We start from the raw sequence: 22007 nt of genomic DNA on the forward strand, positions 1-22007 counted from the left end.
TTTCCAGTGGAGGTAGTGAAAAAGGCAAGAAAATACTTTTTTCTTAATTGAAAAATGTAATGAAATCAGGGTAGTCATAACCTAAACTTGCCTGACCATAAACTGAGGCCACCTCCCAACCATCCCTATCTAGATTGCCTTACAAATGTAGCAGACACTTGAGTTTCAGGATCCTACTTGACAGCAATGGCTACTAAGAACCCAGAATGAGCAATCATGGATCTGTTATTATTTGCAGTGATCTGTGTGACATATTATTACATTATCTTTCCCTTAAAATCTACCCCTTTTCCAAAAAAATTAAAATGAAATTTGGGATCTATCCAGAACTAAAAAGAAATTAGAGGAAATTAGACAAGTACATAAATATAGTTGTAGTCACTTTCTTCAGATTGCTAATTTCAGGGTCCATTTATTTATCTGTGTCAGTAATATTTTAAAAGTGAAAATATTGTAGACATAAAAGATCAGGAAAGACCTGGAATTCTGGATCCCACACTAATGTTTACTCAGAAAACAGCAAAAGTCTGACTCGCTGAAGTTTACTCTGAAAATACCAAAACTGAACCTCCACAGGAGCTCCTGGTCTAGATGTAGCAAGAAGAACAGGATGTTGGGAGAATAAGGAACAAAGACTGGAAATGGTTGGAAATGGAATCTTGATAGGATCAGGTTCTGCAACCCAAGTTAAGAACCATATCCCAAAATAATCAAATACCTTCAATTATACTAGGAATTGAATTAGCCTCTTGAATGGTTTAAACAGGCCCCAGTAAGATAACATTGCATAATTCAATTCAGTTATCAGTGGGTGGTGGAAATAATATGTTGTTTACCACAAGAGATAAGAATGTTGTTCTCCCTTCATTCTCCAAGAGGACCATGGCATCAAGGAGATGATACCATGATGTGCAAATGAATTGGATTGAAATGAGGGAGGGCTGTGCAAAGTCACCTGCCTCACTTTCTCCTCCAGAGCCATCTGGGTCCAGTGGCAAGATGTAGATCAGGATGATTGGAGATGGCCCTGAATGCAGTGAAAAATCTTGACTTTTTAAAATTAAGGTAAAATAGTATATCTCATTTAAGAAAAGGATCTACACTGTATCTTTACCTGGTCTGAATGCTAGTTTGCTATAATGTACCAGAAAGAAGTCATTACAGATTCTCCCTCCATAATCTATGTATTACACAAAATCTCCTGCCTGATGCTTACTTTGAAAATAGATCCTCAAACCTTGTTAGACTGGTTGAGCTACTTTCAGATGGTGGAAGAAACTGGTTAGCCATCCAGAATCCCTTCTAAGAGGCAAATAGACAGAAATACCTGGGAATTAGATCTGAAAATTCTTTATGGAAACAACTTCCCACATTTCAATCACCTTAAAGTGAAGTATTTAGAGATTATTTTACCTGTCTTTGAGCCTCTGTGCTAAGTTTAGCAACCATAGCTAAGGTCGGTTGAAAGGTAATGGTAGTAAGGTGGAAGCAGGGGCTATATTATAGCCACCAGAAGTCAGGAACCTCTCATGGTACAACAAAAAGAATAAGGTGGTTTGAAAGCCAAAGCTCTGATGTCTAATCTATGAGAAGGGAATTGCTGAGGAAAGCATAAGGACTTGCTTTCTGAAATCAATTTTACCATGAAGTGACTTTGGACAAGTCACTTCCACTAAACTGGATCTAGAAAAATCCTTCCCAGATCTAAAATGTTATAATTATTATCTCTATTGTAGTTTGCTTTTATTAGCTAGATGAGAAATGATTATTTCTATTAATAAAAAATGTTACAGTAATTAAATAATTCCCCACCCTTCACTGCTGAAGCAACTCGAGATAATTTATTGACTTTATCTCCTGTATCATCCACACCCTTGTGAACAATTAAAGAAGGTGTGATTATCCCTAATTTGCCTAATGAGGGCCTAGACAGGAAAGAATAAAAGGCTAGTAAGAAAAAAAAAAAAGTATTCACTCAATTAAAAATAAAACCCAGGTTGTGGATGATTGAGCTGGAAGGAGGACTACATGAGAGGGAAATGTCACATTAAAAAAAAAAAAAAAACACAAAAATATGTATATATATTTTAAAAATAGAACCCAGGATTTCTTCGTGTACATTTTGGTTTTCATAAGCCTTATTACTTCATCAAAATCTTGAGTTTCAAAATACATTTCCATGAGGGAAAACACTCATAGTCAACTGTAAATTAACTAAAAATTCTTGCTCTAATTTGTGAATCATCTGTGCTTTGAGTTTTTCCTTCCATTTTAATCATTTGACTGCTTGTTGCACTTCCATCAATAGAGGAAAGAAAGGAGTAAAATGCACCTCACCCCCCCAAGATCTGTCAAATGTGTATATATGTGTGTATGTATATATGTGTTTTTGTGTATGCATATATTCATTTATAAACACATACATATATGTATACATATATATACACATATGTGTGTGTTCAAATATATGCATATATATTTGCTAGAAACTAAGGGAAATATTTAAATATATGTTTAAATATTTCCCTTAGTGTCTAGTATTTTGTTTTTTGAAATATGTTTCAGAGTTCTAGTTCATAACAGAAATATGTGGATTTCATTTATCCATGCTAATTTCCCTAGTGTATAGATAGAACTGAGAATTAGTTATAGATGTAAACATTTCTACTTAATTTAATAATAGTATATCTGTTTAGGGGATAAGATGAGGGAAGGGAATAAACATTGACTAGGCACCTACTATATGCCAGGCACTGTGTTAAGTGCTTTACAAATATTGCATTCTTTAATCTAAGCAAATGATTTACAGTAACAAACAATTTCACACAAGTTGAATCTCATAACAAACTAAGAGTTAGGTAATAAAAATATAATTGTTATCTCCATGTCAAGTGCCTGAAATTTCAATTGATAGGCCATACTGAATTTCAGGGTAGTAAAGTAGCTTTTCAAAGATTGAAGAGCTACCAAGAAATAGAGACAAATAATGAACATTTATAGAGCAATTTAAGATCTGCAAGGTGCTTACATTTGATTCTCACAATAATCCTGGCTATACTTATCCCCACTTTATAAATGAGGAAACTAAGGTAATAAACAGTGACGTGAACTATCCAGGATCACATAGCTAGTAATTGTCAGAGGCTGCTTTCCAGTCAGGATCTTCCTGATTCCAAGTCCCACACTCCTAGGCAGAATGGTCAATAACCAGGTCTGTCCCCACCAAAAAAATAAAAAGGTATATACTTTTGAGTTTAATCTGCATTATTAACATTTTCTCTATTATTTTCTTTTGTCTGGACAATTGACAAACAATACATCAAGCTTCTATTTATAGTATCTGACTATTAATATCCAAAAATTAAATATTTTTACTGAAAATTAAAAGTAAGCTCTCAAAAGCTGTCCATCTATTTCCATCACACAATCTAAATGAACTTAGATCTTTTAACGATAAATCCCAGCTTTATTCCATTCTGCTACTGTATTTCTCACACTCTCTTCTCCTCTCAGTCTTTGACTGACCTGGCATTGGGTTTTGCAGGATTCTGTGGGTTGGAGAAACACCAAGCAGGAAAGAAGGATTGTTAAGGACATTGTTTCCACCCAGCTGAATTTCTTGCTTCTGTTAGGAAAGAAAAAAGTGAGTCACTGCTTTCCAAGCTCCATACATCTATAGAAAGGCAGGTTTATAAAGAATGGATCTTAAACTTCAGTGATCTTTCTATTCCCTTCCCCATCCAAAAAAAAAAAAAAAAATGGGCCAAGCCCAGTTCTTCAGTTCCTCTGGGAATCTAGCTTCAGTAGGAAGCTGTACAGAACTATATTAGATCAGAAAGATTGACTTTTGCTGGAGATGAGGCAGTCCCCACCCTCATATCCCCTACCTCTGATCTTTAATCCTTTATGATACATACCTAAAGCTGACAAGGTAGCTGACAAGCTGGCTGCACTTCATCTGACAGCCAATTAAAAAATACTGCAGATTTGAGAGGTGGAAATGACAGTATGTAGGTGAGGATAAGATACACACTGTACCATATCTAAGTGTCTGGCTACATATGAGTGTTTGGCTATACTATATCTTCTAAACTAAGACTTCATAACCTCAGGTTCAGGAATTCAAGAACTTGGAGAAGAAACAGGGGAATTGGCTCTTTATTTTCATTAACTTCTAATTAAAATTGAGCATTTCTTTCAATGATGAACATAAACAAAAAAACATTACTGGGAGAAAGGGTTCATGAGATTCACCAAATTGCCAAAGGTTTATGTCATAATAAAGACTGAAAATTTTTGCTCTAGTCTAAATGGTTTTAAAAGCCCCTTTTGAACAGAAGGGGAGTGATAACTGTCACTTAATCCATTATTCCCTAGTTTGCATCTAATTTGCTGTATCCTATAAAAAAAAGAAAAGACCAAAGGAAAACATGATCATTATTTTCAAATACTTAAAAGACCAGCATTGGAATAATAAAAGTAACAATGATTAATTACATTTTTTTTAGCATTTTCAGTGTTGTGTTTGTATGTGTCTGTGCACACTTACATGTATTTTGTTTTTCTTTTGAGACTAGATGTCCCTTTCTTGCCCAAGCTGGAAGAACAATAAATATTCATGGACCTATTCCCAATACAAATTGATTTGAAAGCTTTAAATTGTTATATTCTTTCCAACTTAGCCTCCTGATCTTTAAAGCAGATCTCCAATCTGCTTTAGACCTACTATAGCTCAGACCTCCCAAACTCAAGCAATCTCCCAATAGGAAATATAGACGTACCACCATAGGTACTAGAGGCTAATGCTTAATTTTCCAAAACATTTTTGTTCATGGAAAGCTATTTATTTGATTCTAAAAATACTGTTATTTTCATTTTACAAATGAAGGAAATGGACTCAAAAATATTATGCTACTTGTCCACACTCACACAGTTAAAAGGTGAGGCATAAATCCAGGGCTTCAGCTCCAAGGCTAGTGCTGGCTAAGAATTCTTGGATTTCTTGTTCTTGACCCAAGAAGACAGAACTAGTATCAATAGATAGAAGTTTCAAGCCACAAATAATAGCTCAATACAAGAAAGAACTTCTTAATAATTTGAAACTGTCCAAAAGTGGAATAGGTTACATTCTCATGAGATAGTGGCTTTCTCTATCATCCATTATGGATGCTACAAGAGAGGATTTATGCTTTAAGAAGAGGTGGGACTAAAAGACCTTTAGACTTCCTCCCAATGCTGAGGTTTTGTACAAATATCTGGAAGTATCTCCAAGTATCTCTGGATCCTGCTGAGAGGGAGTACCAAGACTACCTCGACCTTTGGTGCACAATGTTTTCTGTAGGCAGAAAACTTTCAGCAAGGTCCATACCCTTGCACATATCCTTACAGAAAGGTCCAAGGTTTCCTCAGAATGATTTTAATAGAATATTATTGTTCTATGGGAAATGATGGCAGAATACTCTCAGAAAAACCTAGCAACTCCTCCATGAACTCAAGCAAAGGGAAATGTATTGTGTACAAAGTAATAGCAATGTTCTGTGATGATCAACTGTGAATGATTTTGCTATTCTCAGCAATAAGAATGATTGTGTCTAAATACAAATTGAGACTTACTCTCTCTTTTTATTTTATTTTTCTTGAGGGTCTTTTTTTTGAGGAGGGAAATCTGTTTTCTTTCACAATTTGACTTTCATGGAAATGTTTTGCATGACTTCACATGTACTTTCTTAAAAGGAACTGGGAGTAGAGATAAGGGAGAGAATATAGCACCCAAAGTTTTAAAAACAAATATAAAACTTGTTTTAAATGTAACTGGGAAAAAATAACAATATTAAATAAATAAAAATAAAACATGCAAAAATCCTTCATCTTTTAAAAGCTTTACAAGCTAATTTTTCATTGATAATGAAAATTTAATTATAATTATATATTTGGCAGCAATAATAACTATGGTAGTTGGAATGTACCTAAAGGAAAAGTGACTGGGCAAAACATATATATATATATATATATATATATATATATATATGTAATCAGAAGTATTCACAAGTGAAATAAGGTTATTTGTGTCTATTTAAGAGGGAATATTTTTCCTTTGATGAAAAATTTATTTAGTGCTAATAAAGTTTATTAATGAAGTTAAAAAAATATCCTCAGATAAAACTGGAGAACTGGCAATGTGAAAGCTATGCCACTGACAATGCTATTTCACAGATCATTGATAGGGAAAGAAACAGGAGACCCCTCATTTATTTTATCAAATGCCCCAATTAAAAAAAAACAACACTGGAAAAGAATAGAATCTACACACTTTTGGACAATGAGCTTGATTCTGATAAATAAATTTTAGGGGAAATTCTTAACAATTATTTTTCAGGGGCAACTAGATGGTGCCATAGATTGAGCACCAGCCTTGAAGTCAGGAGGACCTAAGTTCAAATCTGGTCTCAGACACTTAATATTTCCTAGCTCTGTGACCCTGGGCAAGTCACTTAACCCCAATTCCCTCAGACCAAAAAAAAGAATTATTTTAAAATAATTTAATATATTAATACATATGTGAATATTAATATTTGATCATTTAACATATTATTAGATAATTTATGAAGTGTTGCTTTTACCTTTTTCAAAGAAATCAAGTGCTTGGTTTATAGGTTTGGGGGGTATCTTCATTGTAGTGACTGCTTTATGTTAGTTAAGCTACTCTAAGAAATGACATTAATCAGAATTGATGTTTTTACTTGTATCCATGTCTCACTTTTCAGTCAGTAATGTACTTAAATTACTGCAATGGACTTGTAATAGCTCATTAAATGTGCTTGCCTTCATCCTTTCTTCAACTATGTTATGTAGTCAACTTTAACTCTAAACAATCAATAATATTACTGCACATAGAAAACTGATTCAAAAATGACTTCCACCTCAGTAACCAAAAGTTTTTCATGTGTTAAGATGTGAGCAATTTCATTTTTTGTGATATTCTTCAATATTTCTCACATCCAGTGCATTCTGATGCTCTTCTTGAAGAAAGCATTCATGTTATATAGATGTGAAGTTTTCATGAGATCTAAAAGTATTTGACCTCTTTCATTTCTTAGTCCCAACCACATTTCCTAACACATTTTTCTTCCATTGATTGCTATACCTAATATGGCATTGAAATAGAGTATCAAGGAATAGGTATGTATGATAGTGTTTGAATTCTCTCATGTTCTTCATGAATTTTTTCTATTTCTTTATCCTCTGAAATGTATATTAACATATAAGCTCCAATTATTTATTTTACAGCAATCTTTTTTTAATTATACTCATCATGAGCACAACAAAATGACTAAATGGACAATGAACTGATATTTCTTACTCTCTTTGGTCACCCAACTTAATTTACCCATTTTTGATCCATAGAGAGTCATCCTTCCATTTACCTGCAACTTCTGCATGTCTTTTAGTTTCAGTTATAGTAAGAATGTCAATGTGAATATGGCACTTAGAGAACCAACAGTTAAATTTATGCTTATATATGACTTTTAAAAGAATGATCCTTAACACCCTATCTTCCTTTTCTACCACTCAGGACCTGGTACCATAAAAACTTAAAGGGAAGACTTGTTGTTCAGTCATTTCAGTCAAGCCCAATTTTTCATGACTCCATTTGGGATTTTCTTCACAAAGATTCTGGAGCAGTTTACCATTTTGTTCTCCAGCTCATTTTACAGGTGAGGAACTAAGGCAAATGGTGGTAAGTGATTTGTTGCTAGTATGAGTATGCCTGAGGCCAGGTCTGAACTTGGGAAGATGAGTCTTTTTGACTGTAGGCTTAGTTCTCCATCCACTATGCCATCTAGCTATTCCCAAAGTATCAGCCAACTTGGCAGATTTTATTGTTCAAAAGTGTCCATCATATCTGACTTTTCATGATTCCATTTGGGGTTTGGGGGACAAAGATATTGGAATGGTTTCGCATCTCCTCCACCTCATTTTACAAATAAGGAACTGAGATAAATACTTTGACTCATCCAGAGTAACATAGCTACCCAGAGTCTGAGGAGAGATTTGAATTTACAAAAATAAACTTACTTAACTCCAAATCTAGAATTCTATTCACTGACTGCCAAGCTGTCCCTACATGGTCTAGAAATCATTCAAAATTTGTCTTTCTTTTCTTGTCTTGTCATACCCAGGTAAGCTGATCTAAATCTAACAAGAATTAATAAATCTGTTATTGATAAAAACTAAGCAATATTCATATTGATATTCTCACCATAACTGCAACTAGAAGGCATGAGGAGATTACAGGTAAATGGAATGATAGCTCTCTGTGGATCAAAAGTGGGTAAAGAAGTTGATAGAGTTAGTTCTGTCAGGTGACCAAAGATAGCAAGAAACATCAGTTCACCACACCAGGCACAATGGGTAGAAGTTGTAGAGGTAAACTTCAACTTGATATAAAGATTTTTTTTATTTAATGTTTAATTTTCCCCAATTAAATGTTAAAACAATTTTAACATTCTTTTTTTTCAAATTTTGAGTTCCAAATTCTTTCCCTCTCTGCCCTTACTCCCTCATTGAGAAGGCAAGCATTTTGACATAGTTACAGATGTAATCATGCAAAACACATTTCCATGTAAGTCATGCTATAAAAGAAAATGCAGGCAAAAAATCCAAGAAAAATAAAGAAACCAAAGAAAAAATATTTTTCATCTGCATTCAGGGTCTATCATTTCTTTCTCTGGAAATGGATAGTACTTTTCATCATAAGTCCTTCAGAATTACTTTGGATCACGTATTACTAAGAATAGCTAAGCCATTCACAGGTGATCATTTTACAGTCTTATTATTTCTATATAAGCTATTCTGGTTCTCCTCATTTCACTTTGCATCAGTTCAAGTAAGTCAAGTTTTTCTAAGGGTATCTGCTCATAATTTCTTTTGGCATAATAGCATTCCATCACAATCAAATATAATAGTTTGTTTAGCCATTCCTCAAATTGATGGACATCTCAATTTGTAATTCTTTGCAATCACTAAAAGAGCTGCCATAAATATTTTATATTTATAAAATTTAGTATATATAGTTTTTTTTTCCTTTTTCTTTTTTATCTCCTTGATATAAAACTATAGTAATTATATTGCTTGGTCAAAGGATTACATGGTAGAAATATTGCTTAAGATTTAAAACTATGTCCTTAATCAACATGTGGTCAAAGGATATGAACCAGCTGTTTTCAGAGGAAAAGATCTATGTTATCAATAGCCATATGAACAAATAATTTAAGTTAAAGATATCAAACAGAGCCAGAACCAGATTAAAATGTAATTAGGAAATAACTAACAAAACAAATTAAAATGAAATGAAAAAATATATAAGAAAAAGAATGTAAATGTACCAAGAATAGACTACAGTTGCTTTTTGTGATTCGAAAGAATTGAAAATTGAGACTATGCTCATCAGTTGAGGAGTGGCTGAACAAGGTATGATATTTAATTATGATATAATAATGTTGTACTATAAAAATGATAAAGAGTATGTTTTTGGTCAAAACTAGGATGATTTGTATGAAGGGAAGCAGAATGAAGTGAATAGGACCAGAAAAACAATACAATAAAAATAGCATAAAGGCAAACAACTTGTAATAGTAACTGTGATCAACCATTACCAATCAAATCCAAATCCAATCAAAATTGGATTAAGTCACTACCAATCAAAACTGGATCTCCAGATAGATGCAAAACATTTTTGGAGGGCCATGAGAGGCAAAAATTTGTTTTCATCAGTCATACTTGTTTGTAATGGGATTTTTTGTTTGTTTGTTTTCTCATTAAGGTTTGGAAGTAGAGGTAGAAGAAAGAGAAGGCAGGTTTCTATTATTTAAAAAAGAAAATTTAATTACAATAAAATGAATAATTAGAATTATACAAAAACAAAGGTCTTCAAGTAGAGTCTAGGCTAGATGATCTCATGTCTAGGACATCATAGAGGCAATTCTTGTCAATTATAGAACACAGTATATATGCTCTGGGATCTCCCAAAGCTGAGATTCTGTGATTCTAAGCAGCAAATCCCTGTTTTTCTCTAAGCAGTCAGAATAGGAAAAGTGCAAAGAAGGAAATATCCAAGTTGCAACTGGGGAGACCAAATAACCAAGTAAACAAGGACAACCTCACCATATTCAAAATTGTGGTTTCTTCCTCACACCACCTCTATATTTTGAGTCAGAAATTCTAAGCTAGCTGTTTTGCATTAAAGCAGGCTGTCCCAGTCAAGTTTCAAGCTGATGTTTTCAAAGACAGATGGAATTCTACATGCAAGGACAGGTGGAGCTGGAATACATTTTAGAAAACAGCAATTAAAGATAAAAGATTGGTATCTTTCAGGCACCCACTCACCCCAGGCCCAGACCCCTATCGTATCATCTCATTAACTCATAGAAACATCCCCTAAGATTTAAACAACTTGCCCTTCAAGATTCAGAAGATACAGAACAAGGAATTGTTGAGGAATCCAACACTTGACCTAGAGTAGATATTTCAATTAAACGCTCCTTACCTCTAACTCAGGGTTGACCCCTCATAGCAATGGGGAACTCATATGCCTTCCTGGAGCTGATGAGAAAGCTGCCTCTCCCATTCTTCCAAACAAGGTCTCAAACATCTCCCCTATGAACAACAATCTTTAAGATTTTATAGTACTCCAGGAAACAATGAGAGGTAAAAGGCAATCAGAAATAGGCTATTTAAGTATTACCCTGCTAGAATTTTAATCTTCTAACACTCCATTTTTTAAAGCCTTTAAAAAGCAGATTCAAGGAATTTCAGGTACCACCACAGGCCATGGAGATAGATAGCTTAACTGGAGAGAAGGAAGAGTTAATATAGGCTCATAGGCAGCTAACCACTAGGTCTATGGATAACCAGAATAATAATAATGATAACTAGCATTTATATAGTACTTTAATATTTGTAAAGCATTATAATAATAGTAGTAGTCACAGCTAACATTCACATAACATTATGTGTCAGGAACTATGCTAAATACTTTACAATTTATGTCATGTTATCTCTACAACAACCGTGGAAGATTTTAGATTTCCCCCCCTAATTTCATTATCCTCATTTGATGGATTAGCAAATTAAAGATTAGGTGATGTGCCCAGAGTCATATAGCTAATGTCCACGTCTAGCTTTGAACTCAGATCTTGATATGAGATCTATCATTCTGTCCACTGTATTACCCTCAAAAGGTATGGTGATGGCCACCCCTAATGGTATCCCTAATTATGTATAAACCATCTTGTATAAGCCACCTCCTTTCCATGAAAACACATACACACACACACGCACACACACGCACACACACGCATACACACACACACCATTCTACCTCCACTATTTTTATTCAGGTGAAAATGGGCTCAGATTTCTCATCTCTAAAATAAGGGTTTCTCTAGATCTATATCCTATGATTTCATGATCAAAATATCTGAGGGACAGGTATGGTTCTGGGACTTTTGGAGAAGTGGGGGCAAAGTGAGTTATATTATACACTGCCATTCCTAAATATTATCTTTAATTTTTGTTTGTTTTTAAATTGCAAGGGAAATGACTAGAATCTTTCTGGCCTTTCAAACAAACAGATGATAAATTATGGCTAGGTATCAGTTGATAAATCAAGCAAGTATGGAAACATAACTTACCATGAGATAAGTTTATAATGACACTTTATTTGCTTTAAGCAATAGACATATTTCTGCCTTAATTAAGAAAAATGTTCTCACTCTTGTATTCTTTTAAAGTAGTCACCACTTGAGAAATGGACACCATAAGCAGTGATGGCCTTCAGTGTCATCACACTTAGATACCATTAATTTAATTGTTTGGAACATAATCTATATCTGTGAATAGGAAAGGCACTGGATTTCCAACTTTTTGCCTCATTAAAAAGCAATGTATAAACAAAATAAGTCTCCATCTATTGATGGATGAATGAATAAATTGCAGCAAATTAATGTAATGAAATATTATTGCCCCATAAGAAATAATGAATATAAGAATTCAGAGAAGCACAAAAAATTTTATAGGTACTAATACAGAATGAAGAAAACAAACCAAGACAACCACATCATAATAACAATAGTGCAAATGAAAACAGCACTAAAAGCCTGTCAGATTGATATTAATTGTATTAACCAACATTTTTCTCGGAGAACAAATGCTGAATGAATGATTGCCTCTTTCCATTAAAGAGGTAGGAACTTTCAGTGGGTACTGATACATATAATGCCAGATAAGGTCACTTGTTGATCAAGTATTATTTTAATTTTTTCTTTGTTACAAGGGAGGATTTAGTAAGTAGAAGGGTGATGAGAAATTATTAAAGTGTAAAAAGAGGGAAGAGAGAAAGACAGATTCATAGAGAGTGACAGAGACAGAGAAACAGAGAGAGAAAGAGAGAGAACAAAAAATTCTAACTTCTAGAAATGTTGCTTATTTCATAGATGATATTAAATGAGTTCAATAAATACTAACTGCCTTGACTACTGGGAATGCTAAGATGACTATGAATGAACTATGTATCATAGAGATAATGTTTCCAAGAAGCTTATAATCTAATGGATGAGATGACACAAATAATTATGATACAAGACAGAATATGATAAATGTACAAAGATATAATCATAAACTATAGCAAAGGTCCTGTTGCTCAGTTTTAATATTTTTGGATATATTTCACTGAAAATTTTCACATTTTTTTTGGCCTTTTTACACTTTACACACTAATAGAAAAAAGTTAATGAAATTCTGGGCGAGTCTTTTAAATTTTATGCTTCATTTTCTTCATTTGTAAAATAACATGTTGAATTCAATGGCCTCCAAGTCACTTATAGCTCCAACTCTAAGTATGATTCTGGAAAATGTTATCCTTTTCTTAACCCACATGTTTAGAGCAGGAAGAGAGTATTTCACTGAACCACTGGGCAGCGGCTAAACTTTTGCAAAAACGCTGGTCTTCTAAAATGGAGACTACAAAAGGTTGATATTGTCTTTGAACAAAGTTAGGATTAAGCTCAGACTTCTATTTATTCAAGTGCAAACAAGAGTTTAAGGAATTTATTAAGTGAAATTCATCTAAGATATAGACTCAAATAATAGTAGTGCTGGAAGGGGCCTTGACATTCCCTCCAAGCCCAAAACTTAAACTCACTTAAGTGACTTGTTTCACAATGCACTATTAATCCATGACATTAATCTAGATTAAAGCCAAAACATGGACCCAAATCTTTTAACTGGATAGAGTCTAGAGCTCTAGCCCACTATGCCATACTGACTCTAAATTAGATTTTCCTAAAATAAACATGTCATAAAGGCTAGGCCTATAAGCCAAAGGAAAAGGATCTCTGGTATTTACTACCTATATGACTTTGGGGGAATCACTACCTTTCCTCATCTGTCAAATTCCTATGCTAGATTTATGGTCTGATCAATAAAATCCCAAATTCATTTTTGGTAAAAATCTGAATAGAGGAAAAATGTCCTAAAAGTTAGAGTTGGTAGGTTGCTGAGGAGCAATATGGACTCTCAACTATACTGATCTTGGCTGATCTGTGTGATGTGTGTGTATGTGATTTTCAACTATTTGTATAATCTTGTCCAAAGGATAATCTGTCAATATCCCATCACTTCTCAATGTGTTTTTTAGCCTTCTGATTTTCTCATAATGAGTTAAGATCGTGAGGGGAAAAAGTTACATCCTTTGGTGGCCTATTTAGAGCAAAGTAACAAACCAGGCTAATTATATTCTCTATTTGCACTTTGTCACTTGGTGGTCATCAAAAATATCTCACATCCTTCTGTGGCCTCAATATTCTTTACTATAAAATTGAGAGGTAGGGTGTCAATAGATAAAAGAAAGGAAAACAAGGTAACAGAACTCTTGTGCTTTAATGAAGGAGGGGAGGGAAAGAGATGCTCTTGATCAGTCTTTAAAACCTGATTCAAAGTATTCCAATTAATATTTGTGGTTAGATATAATTTTATGCATATAATTAAATACAATTTCCCAAAGTTGTAATGGCTCTCATGCTTATTTCTATCCCAAAAAGGCGTTGAAAAAAGAAAAGCAAAGAGATATTACTCACAGTCTGGGAAAAGGTAAAGAAGTTTAGCAATCAGTTGCTCTCTTCCCCTTCACCTTTTATCATCTCTCATTTGGAATGAACAGACAGAAATTTTGTTTCTTGATGCCATCCTTCCAGCTCTGAAGGCAGGGTCCTGGTCTGAGCTGTCCAGAAAAAAGTACTTCACAAAAATCAAACAGGCAACTGTATGTGAGCATACATAGCTGTATCTTGATAGACTACTATTCCTTGGGAATGATTCTAGTAGCAGGGGAGTGGAGAAGGCGGGGTATGGGGTGTCAAGTAGTGGGTGACTCACACACTAGGTGATGAACACAGACTCTCACAGAAATTACAGGTTTCCCTCTTTGGCAAGGGGCCTAGAAGTGGTAGTGACAGGTTCTATAATATTTGGCAAGCTATCATCAACCTTGGAAGAAACTGTCATCAGCCTAAGAAGAGTAGGTTAAGTATCAGAGTAGGAAGCAGAAGATCCAAATTTCTTTAATATGGCTCAGACTAGAGTTTATGTATTCAATATTATTATTAACCACTTACTCTGTACCAAGCCCTGTATTAGGTGCTGGAAATGGTCCTTGATCTTGCTTACCTACATTCTATATCTAGTTGGTTCTATATCCCCCAATGGAACTTTCAGATTCTTATCCCCTGTATCTATCCCACCCAGACTATGTCTGCTACTTTCCCTCCTCCTCAGCTCCCATTCCACTGCAACCGATGTCCTCCCACTCTTTTCTATTTTTTGCTTAGGGCATGGTAAGTGCATAGTAATTGGTTTTGTTAAGAGCATGTCAACTGACTATCCTATGGATCAATCCACCACCATAAGACTTATATAGACCCTACTTTTGCCTAGCTACCATATGTCTCTTATATTTTCTCCTACTAGAAGCTCCTTGAAAGTAGGTCTATCACCCTTCTCTATTTGTATTCACAATGCTTAGCACAGTGCCTAGCACAATATGCATTAAATATATATGTAATATACATTTTTACATTCAAAGTTGCTACTGGAAAAGCAATGTGCATGTTATTCTTGACTCCTCACTCTCCCCCTTCCCACATATTCAGCTAGTTGTCAGATCTTGTCATTTCTATCTCCACAGTATATTTTGCATCCATTCTTTCTATACACTCATAACTGATACCTGGGGAAAGACTTAAGCTTAAAAAAGAAGCCCCACCACCATTGCAATTGGAGCCATCACTAATCATCCTGCCCTATGTCCTGCCACTGGACCCTGATAACTTTGGAGAATGTAAAGCAAATAATTTTGCACAGCCTGCCTCACTTAAATCTAATTCACTTGCAAGTCAAGACATCACGCCCCTGATGTCATTGGTCCTCTTTGAGAACTAAGGAAGAACAACAACAAACAGCAACTACTCATATGAAATACAGCCCTGGTTCAGGCCTTAACCACTTCTCTCCTGATCTGCAGTAGCCCATTAATGAATCTCCCTGCTTAGCACTCAAGGATGTCTACAGACCAAAGTAGATTCTTTGGATTTGCTATATTTCTGAAGATCCTTTCTCAAATGTATTCTACAGTTTTTCATAAGAACAGCTTCAGTAACCCACAGATATCTGATGGTGAGTTTTTAGTGGTGTAATGGAGTGAGCACTGGTCCTGCTCTGTAAATTCAAATCTGGCTTCTTCCTCAGTTTCCTCAACTGTAATATAGGGACAATAACAGCACCAACTGCTAAGATTTGTTTTATGAGGACCAATGAGATAATATTTATAAAGTAGTTAACAACAGTGTAGCTATAATAATAATTATTACTAGTGATAATAATTATTATAAGCAGGTTTCTTTACCTGAGGGGACTATAAATTTATTTTTAATATATTTTGATAACTATTTCTATGTAAATGGTTTCCTCTATAATTCCACGAATTTTAATTTGTGCATTTAAAAATACTATTCTGAGAAGGGATTCATCAGTTTCATCAGACTACCAAAGAAAGCTCTGATATCAGCTATGTGATTTTATATTACTTCCCCTTTCTGAGTTTCCTTGTCCTAAACTGAAGAAGGGGATGATAACAATATTTTTGTTACCTTCCTCAAAAGTTTGTTTGTTTGTTTTTTGGAGGAACGAGCTTTGTAAATCTTAAAAGTCCTATTGAAATGTTACTTGTTGCCTCACTCTAGTTACTTTTGCCCTTAAAGAGGCCTCCTCCATATTCAAGATTCTTGTTTGCCAACTCTCTTATTAGTACCTTGACCCTTGGGGAAAAAAATCTTAATTTTCCATTATTTCTGTCTTAATGGCTAAATGGGTTTTTAGACTCTTAAGATATGATCTTCAAGAAGCACTATTATCTTCTTTCAATGCATTTACTTGCCAGAAATTTAGACACCTGAGCAACTTTAAAAGCCCATTTATTGCATTTAATTTTGATTGTGAATTCTTTGGGGAGAGGAGGGATGAAACATTTCTACCTAATTGTTCTAATTGTTTTAACAGTATCAACTAATTCAACTTAAGCCAACCCTTTCTTTTCTGTTTTATTATCCCCATTTTACAGAAGAGAAAATTGAGAGAGAGACACAAATTAAATGGCTTGTCCAGAGTCACATAGCTAGTAAATTTCTGAGGCAGGATTTGAACTCAGGATTAATTTATACCCTAAAACAATAATAACAATAATAATCATAGTAGTAACAGTAATGTAGTGGTGGTGGTGGTGGTGGTGGTAGTGGTAGCGGGTGCTACTAGCAGCACAACAGCTCAGAAAGAATTGTGACATATCATGGTTAGAAAGCTGAATTCAAATCCTACTTTTGATATATAAATACTGGCTATATAACCCTGGGCTTAAGATTTAATCTCTTGGTGCTCTAAACAACTCTCAAAGACAAGGGTATCTTATCTTTTTGTATCATGGAACCCTTTAGCTGTAATGGGCTGAAGTTTGAGTTGATGCACTGAGGTCCCAAGTACTTGAGGCTAAATAGTAATTGGGCTGTACTCTATTAATATACATGATTGGATAAAGAATGGTCCCTGCCCACTCTCCGTGCAAGTCCTGATGTGTTGTATAGGAAATGGCGATTTTGGTGGGTGGAGGCCGAGAGAGACAGGAAGAGAAGCTGGGAGAGATTGGGCCTGGGTTCGAGTCTCCTAGCTGCTGGTCGTGTGGCTGGTGATCTAGCTAGCTTCTTGACTCAGCTACACACATTGCTATCGCCGATTCTCTTCCACCTCCGATCCTTCTTCACTGAGAATTAAAGACTGACGATTTTCCCCTAACCTGAATTCCTGATTCCTGCTGATTTAAAAATACGCGATCTTCACATTTAGCAATTTGATAAAGTTTATGGACCCTTTCTCAAAATAATTTTTTTTTAAATTCATAATTGAAGTTTATGCTAAATTTCCATTAAAGTTTGCAGGGGTGGGTTGGAAACAGTTCATTGCGGCTCCCGAAAGCAAATTGTTAAATTTTCAGTATGAGTATTTACATTTCAGAAATCCACAATTGCAACAAATAAGGATTTGATTTATTGTTTTGTAGATTAATTAAATTTAAGAAAGCTATAGGGAAAATGTTTCTGATGCAGATTAAATCTAAAAGTGTTGTCATGCAGTTCCTGAGAGATGATTGTTAAATATCCACTCCCCTGGAGGTTAGTGAAAATTCATATGTAATTTTTTTCCCCACCCAATATCATAGACTCCGAAATCTACCCATAAACCCCTTAGTAGTCCAAGGACCCTAAGCTAAGGACTCCTACTTTTCAGAAAAAAAGGGTGTTCTGTATTTGATAGAGTTAGTTTCTATAAGCAAAAATTTTCCAAATCAATGAAATAAATCTAGTACATATCTCTGAATAATAGATCACATTTCTATAACTGCAAAAGATGATGAATGGCACCCTTTCTAAATCTTCATTAGTCTGGACCACTCTGCAAGCATCTGGTGCCCATTATTCCCATATTGATGCTCCTTTCTCATTTTTACTTATACTCTCCTTACTGTTCCATTGCTCCTTCTCAGACTCCTTTACAGGATCATTATGTATGTCCTATTCTTAATTATAACCGAAAGCTATGTTTCTCTATACTCCCCCTTCTTTGTTATCTAATCTGCTTCCATTGGTTCAATAATCAGTTCTATGTAGATGATGTTCCCAGATATATATTTGCAACCATTTTCTTTTTCTCCTACTTTAACTTCATATTGCCAATACCATGCTGGAAATCTATGATCAACATACCCAAAACATAATTGATTATCTTTCTGCAAAACACACTATCTTTTTTGAGTTTCCCAGGATTATGTGATATATTGAACAGAAGATTGCTCTTTAGTTATAAGACCTGAATTCAAGAGGTTTAGTACTTGCATGACTTTGAAAAAAAGTTAATTAACCACCATGGGCCTCAGTTTCCTCATGTGTAAAAGGAGATCTGGCCTCTGAGGTTCTTTCCATCTGGTTCTAAATATATGATTGATCCTATGAGTCGTAAATTTTATGTAGGAGTCAAACCATTAACTGCACTACCATCTAGTGGTGATTCTATAGATTTAAATAATACCATTTTCTTTTTGCACTTGTCTCAGCTGGAAAAATCTTTTATAGATGCAATTACTTTTTATAGAAAGCAATTAAGAAGGACCAGTGTTTTCCTTAGATATAGAAATATACCATAAAATGTTATGCTAAATTGGATATAATAAAAACTTTTTTTAAAAGCCAAGGCAGACGCTGCCTGAGAAGAAACAGTTAATGTGATGGCAGAAAAAATAAAGTAGAATCTGGGTTTTCTGTTTACATTCAATTAATAATAATAATAACTACTAACTTTACCAATTAATATATTTATTATCAATTGTTTAATTAGTAATACTATTAATAAAGGCTTTCAGTACTAACACACTACTAACAAATTTTAAAGGAAAAATAGTATGATGAAAAGCATGCCATCTTTGAAGTCAGGAAGGATTGTTCCAAACCTTGTATCTGATGCTTTATGTGCTATGTTTCCCTAGACAAATCACTTAATTTCTAATCTGTTTCTTTATCTGGGAAATGGAGTTATCTCACAGGGATATTGTGAAAAGCAAATCAGATAATGCATATATAGTTTATGTAATCAGATATTTTATGTAAATGTTTTTGCAAACTTTAAAATGTTATAGAAATGTCAGCTATTAATCTACATCTTAGGCACAGTGACCAAAAGTGGTGGAGAAAAAGTAGAGCATCCTTAAGCTGTCATTTGGTAGTACCATTGTGACCTTGGACAAATACGTTTTACCTCCTTGGGCCTTAATTTTTTCATCTAAGTGAATGAGGAGATTCTTTTCTTCAATTGCTATCTAGCCTTAATCACTGAATGCTTGCAGCCTCAGTCAAACTGAGATCTGTTGAAGACCTTAGCTTAAAAGGCTGAGATCTCCCATTGCCTGGAAGGCCATCTTCAGTCACCTTTTTCTCTAACTTGCCACCGGACCCAGTTAGTTCTGGTGGGAAAGTGTGGCAGATGACCTTTTCCCAGCCCTTCCTCACTTAAGTCTATTTTATATGCATATTATAGCATCAACTCTCTGATGTCATGGTCCACTTTGAGAAGGAAGGATCAACAAAACTGAGGCAGCTTTATGTAATAAATAGCAAGCTGATTTCAGACTCAGGAAGACCAAAATTCAAATCTCATCAAATATACACTGATTACATTACCCTTTGCAATTCTGTACCATGCTTTATAATATCATCAAATTAGAATCTTCAGACACTGAAAAAGTGTGATTTGCTCATGGTCACATATGTCCAGGTACATTTTAGACTTGAACTAAGCATAAACAGATCCTGAGGGTCTTCTGGGTCCCAAAATTAGCCACCTATCTACAACATAACAATGCCACTTAATAAACTTTATTAAAAACATTTTATGAGGAGTCCTTTTTGTTTTTCAATTAGCTACTTGAATAAGATGATAATCAATAAATTCTAAATCCTTTTCAGGTAGCAACTATTCCACTCTTTTGTCTGTATTCCCAGCCTAGTACAGTTTTTGTATCTCCATTGTTCCTACGGCATATAAAGAACACTTAAAAATGCTTGTTGAATAAATGATGTCAAAGTATTAAAACTGTACAAACTAACAGATATGGTTTTAAATTATTTAGTAATTTAACATATTTTAGTGTCTTTGTTATTGTCCTCAGGGTATTTATTCTTCCATTTCAGTCATGTTCAAATCTTTTGTATCCCATTTGGGGTTTTCTTAGCAAAGATATTTTTGGTTTGCCATTTCCTTTTTCAGTTCATTTTATAGATGAGGAAACTGAAGTAAATAGAGATAAATAGATTGCCCAGTATTAAGTATTTGAGGCCAAATTTGAACTCAGGAAGATAAATCTTCCTTAATTCCAGGCCTTGCAATCTATCTATTGCATCAACCAGCTGCCCCTTCTCAAGCTATAAACCTACATTATGTTTCTCTGCCCTCTTACAGTCAAAATGTCAGAAAAAGTTGACCGTACTACCTGCCACCATTGCTACTCTAAATCACATTTACTCTTTCTGCCATTTGGCTTTCAATTTCATCCTTCAGCTAGAATTGCTCTCCCAAAAATTACCAATGATTTCTTAATTGCCAAATAAAATGGCCATTTCTAAATCACAATTATTGTTGACCCTGCTGAAGCATGTGACAATACTGGCTACCATACATTCTCCTGGATATTCCCTCCTTTCTGAATTGTCATAGCATTGATTTCTCTTGGGATTCCTCTTACCACTCTGCTCTCAATCTCCTCTGCAGGATATTTATCCAAGTCCTGCTCCCAACTACGGATAAAATTCAAGGTTCTACCTTGGATCCTCCTTTCTTTTCTGATTATGCACTTTTTGTGACCTCATCAGCACCTGTGGATTCAATTATCACCTTTCTGTAATGATTCCCATATCCCATATTCCAATCTTTGACTTTCTCCTGGAGTTTTAATCCTATGTTGCCAACTGCCTACTGGAAATCTCCATGAAGTATCCACAGCATCTCTTGCATCTGTTTCCTTCTCAATAACATAACCATCACCCCTACCCCAATGCTCCTCATCACCTTTTGCTTGGATTATTGCACTAACCTTCTAATTTGTTTCTTCACCTCAAATCTCTCCCCTTTGTCAACCCATCCTTCATACAGCTGTTAAAGTGACATAGTCATTCCCCTGCTCAATAAACTTCAGTGTTTCTCTATTTCCTGTAGAATCAAATACACACTCTTCTGACAATTTAAAACCTTTTACAATCTGGCTTCAACTAACTTTCCAATCTGATTAATATTCTAATTCTCCTTCATCCACTCTTCAGCCTAACTCAACTATTCTCCACACATAGTATACCATCTTCTATCTCTGGACCTTTTCCACAAATTGTCCATGTTCACCCTCCTCCACTCTCTAGCTTCCTTCAGAGTTCAACTTAAGTATTATCTCTCACACAGACCTTTCTTGATCTCCCAAATGCTAGTAAGTTCCACTTTCATAATTACCTTGCATTTTTGCATATATTTGATATATTTTTCTATCTGCCCATGTTTTGTCCTGAGAGAATATAAGTTCTTTGAAGATGTGTACTCTTTATTGTACTCTTTGTATTCTAACTCCTGCTTCTTAGTAAGAGCTTACTTAATGCCTCTTCTTATTGATTGTTCAATGAAGAAGAGAGCCAAATGCTTTAAGAAATTAACATTAACATATTTGATTAAGCATATTGTTATAGAAAGCTGAACTATATTATAACCCTTAGTTCCTTTAGTATTTTGATTTTACTTTCACATGTCAGTTCAAAAGAAATGTATTTTTTTCCGAGTTAATTAATTTAATAAAGTCAGTAGAGCAAATACAAATT

At 34.6% G+C, this 22007-nt stretch overlaps 1 protein-coding gene across 2 annotated transcripts in view; it reads right to left on the reverse strand.

The window, feature by feature from the left end:
- Positions 1-14359, reverse strand: part of ADGRF2 (adhesion G protein-coupled receptor F2) — a 38747-nt gene extending 24388 nt beyond the window's left edge. The window contains exons 1-3 of one of the 2 annotated variants that reach the window (XM_031964740.1): positions 14136-14359; positions 10547-10656; positions 3526-3625 (exon numbers count right to left, since the gene is read on the reverse strand). In XM_031964740.1, the coding sequence (XP_031820600.1) occupies positions 3526-3597 (72 nt within the window). In that variant the 5' untranslated portion in view covers positions 3598-3625; positions 10547-10656; positions 14136-14359. The remainder of the gene's footprint in view (positions 1-3525; positions 3626-10546; positions 10657-14135) is intronic. The other variant, XM_031964739.1, reaches the window with a different exon arrangement.
- Between the last annotated feature and the right edge of the window lie 7648 nt (positions 14360-22007).

This window comes from Sarcophilus harrisii, chromosome 4 (assembly GCF_902635505.1).
Source record: "Sarcophilus harrisii chromosome 4, mSarHar1.11, whole genome shotgun sequence".
Classification (NCBI taxonomy): domain Eukaryota; kingdom Metazoa; phylum Chordata; class Mammalia; order Dasyuromorphia; family Dasyuridae; genus Sarcophilus; species Sarcophilus harrisii.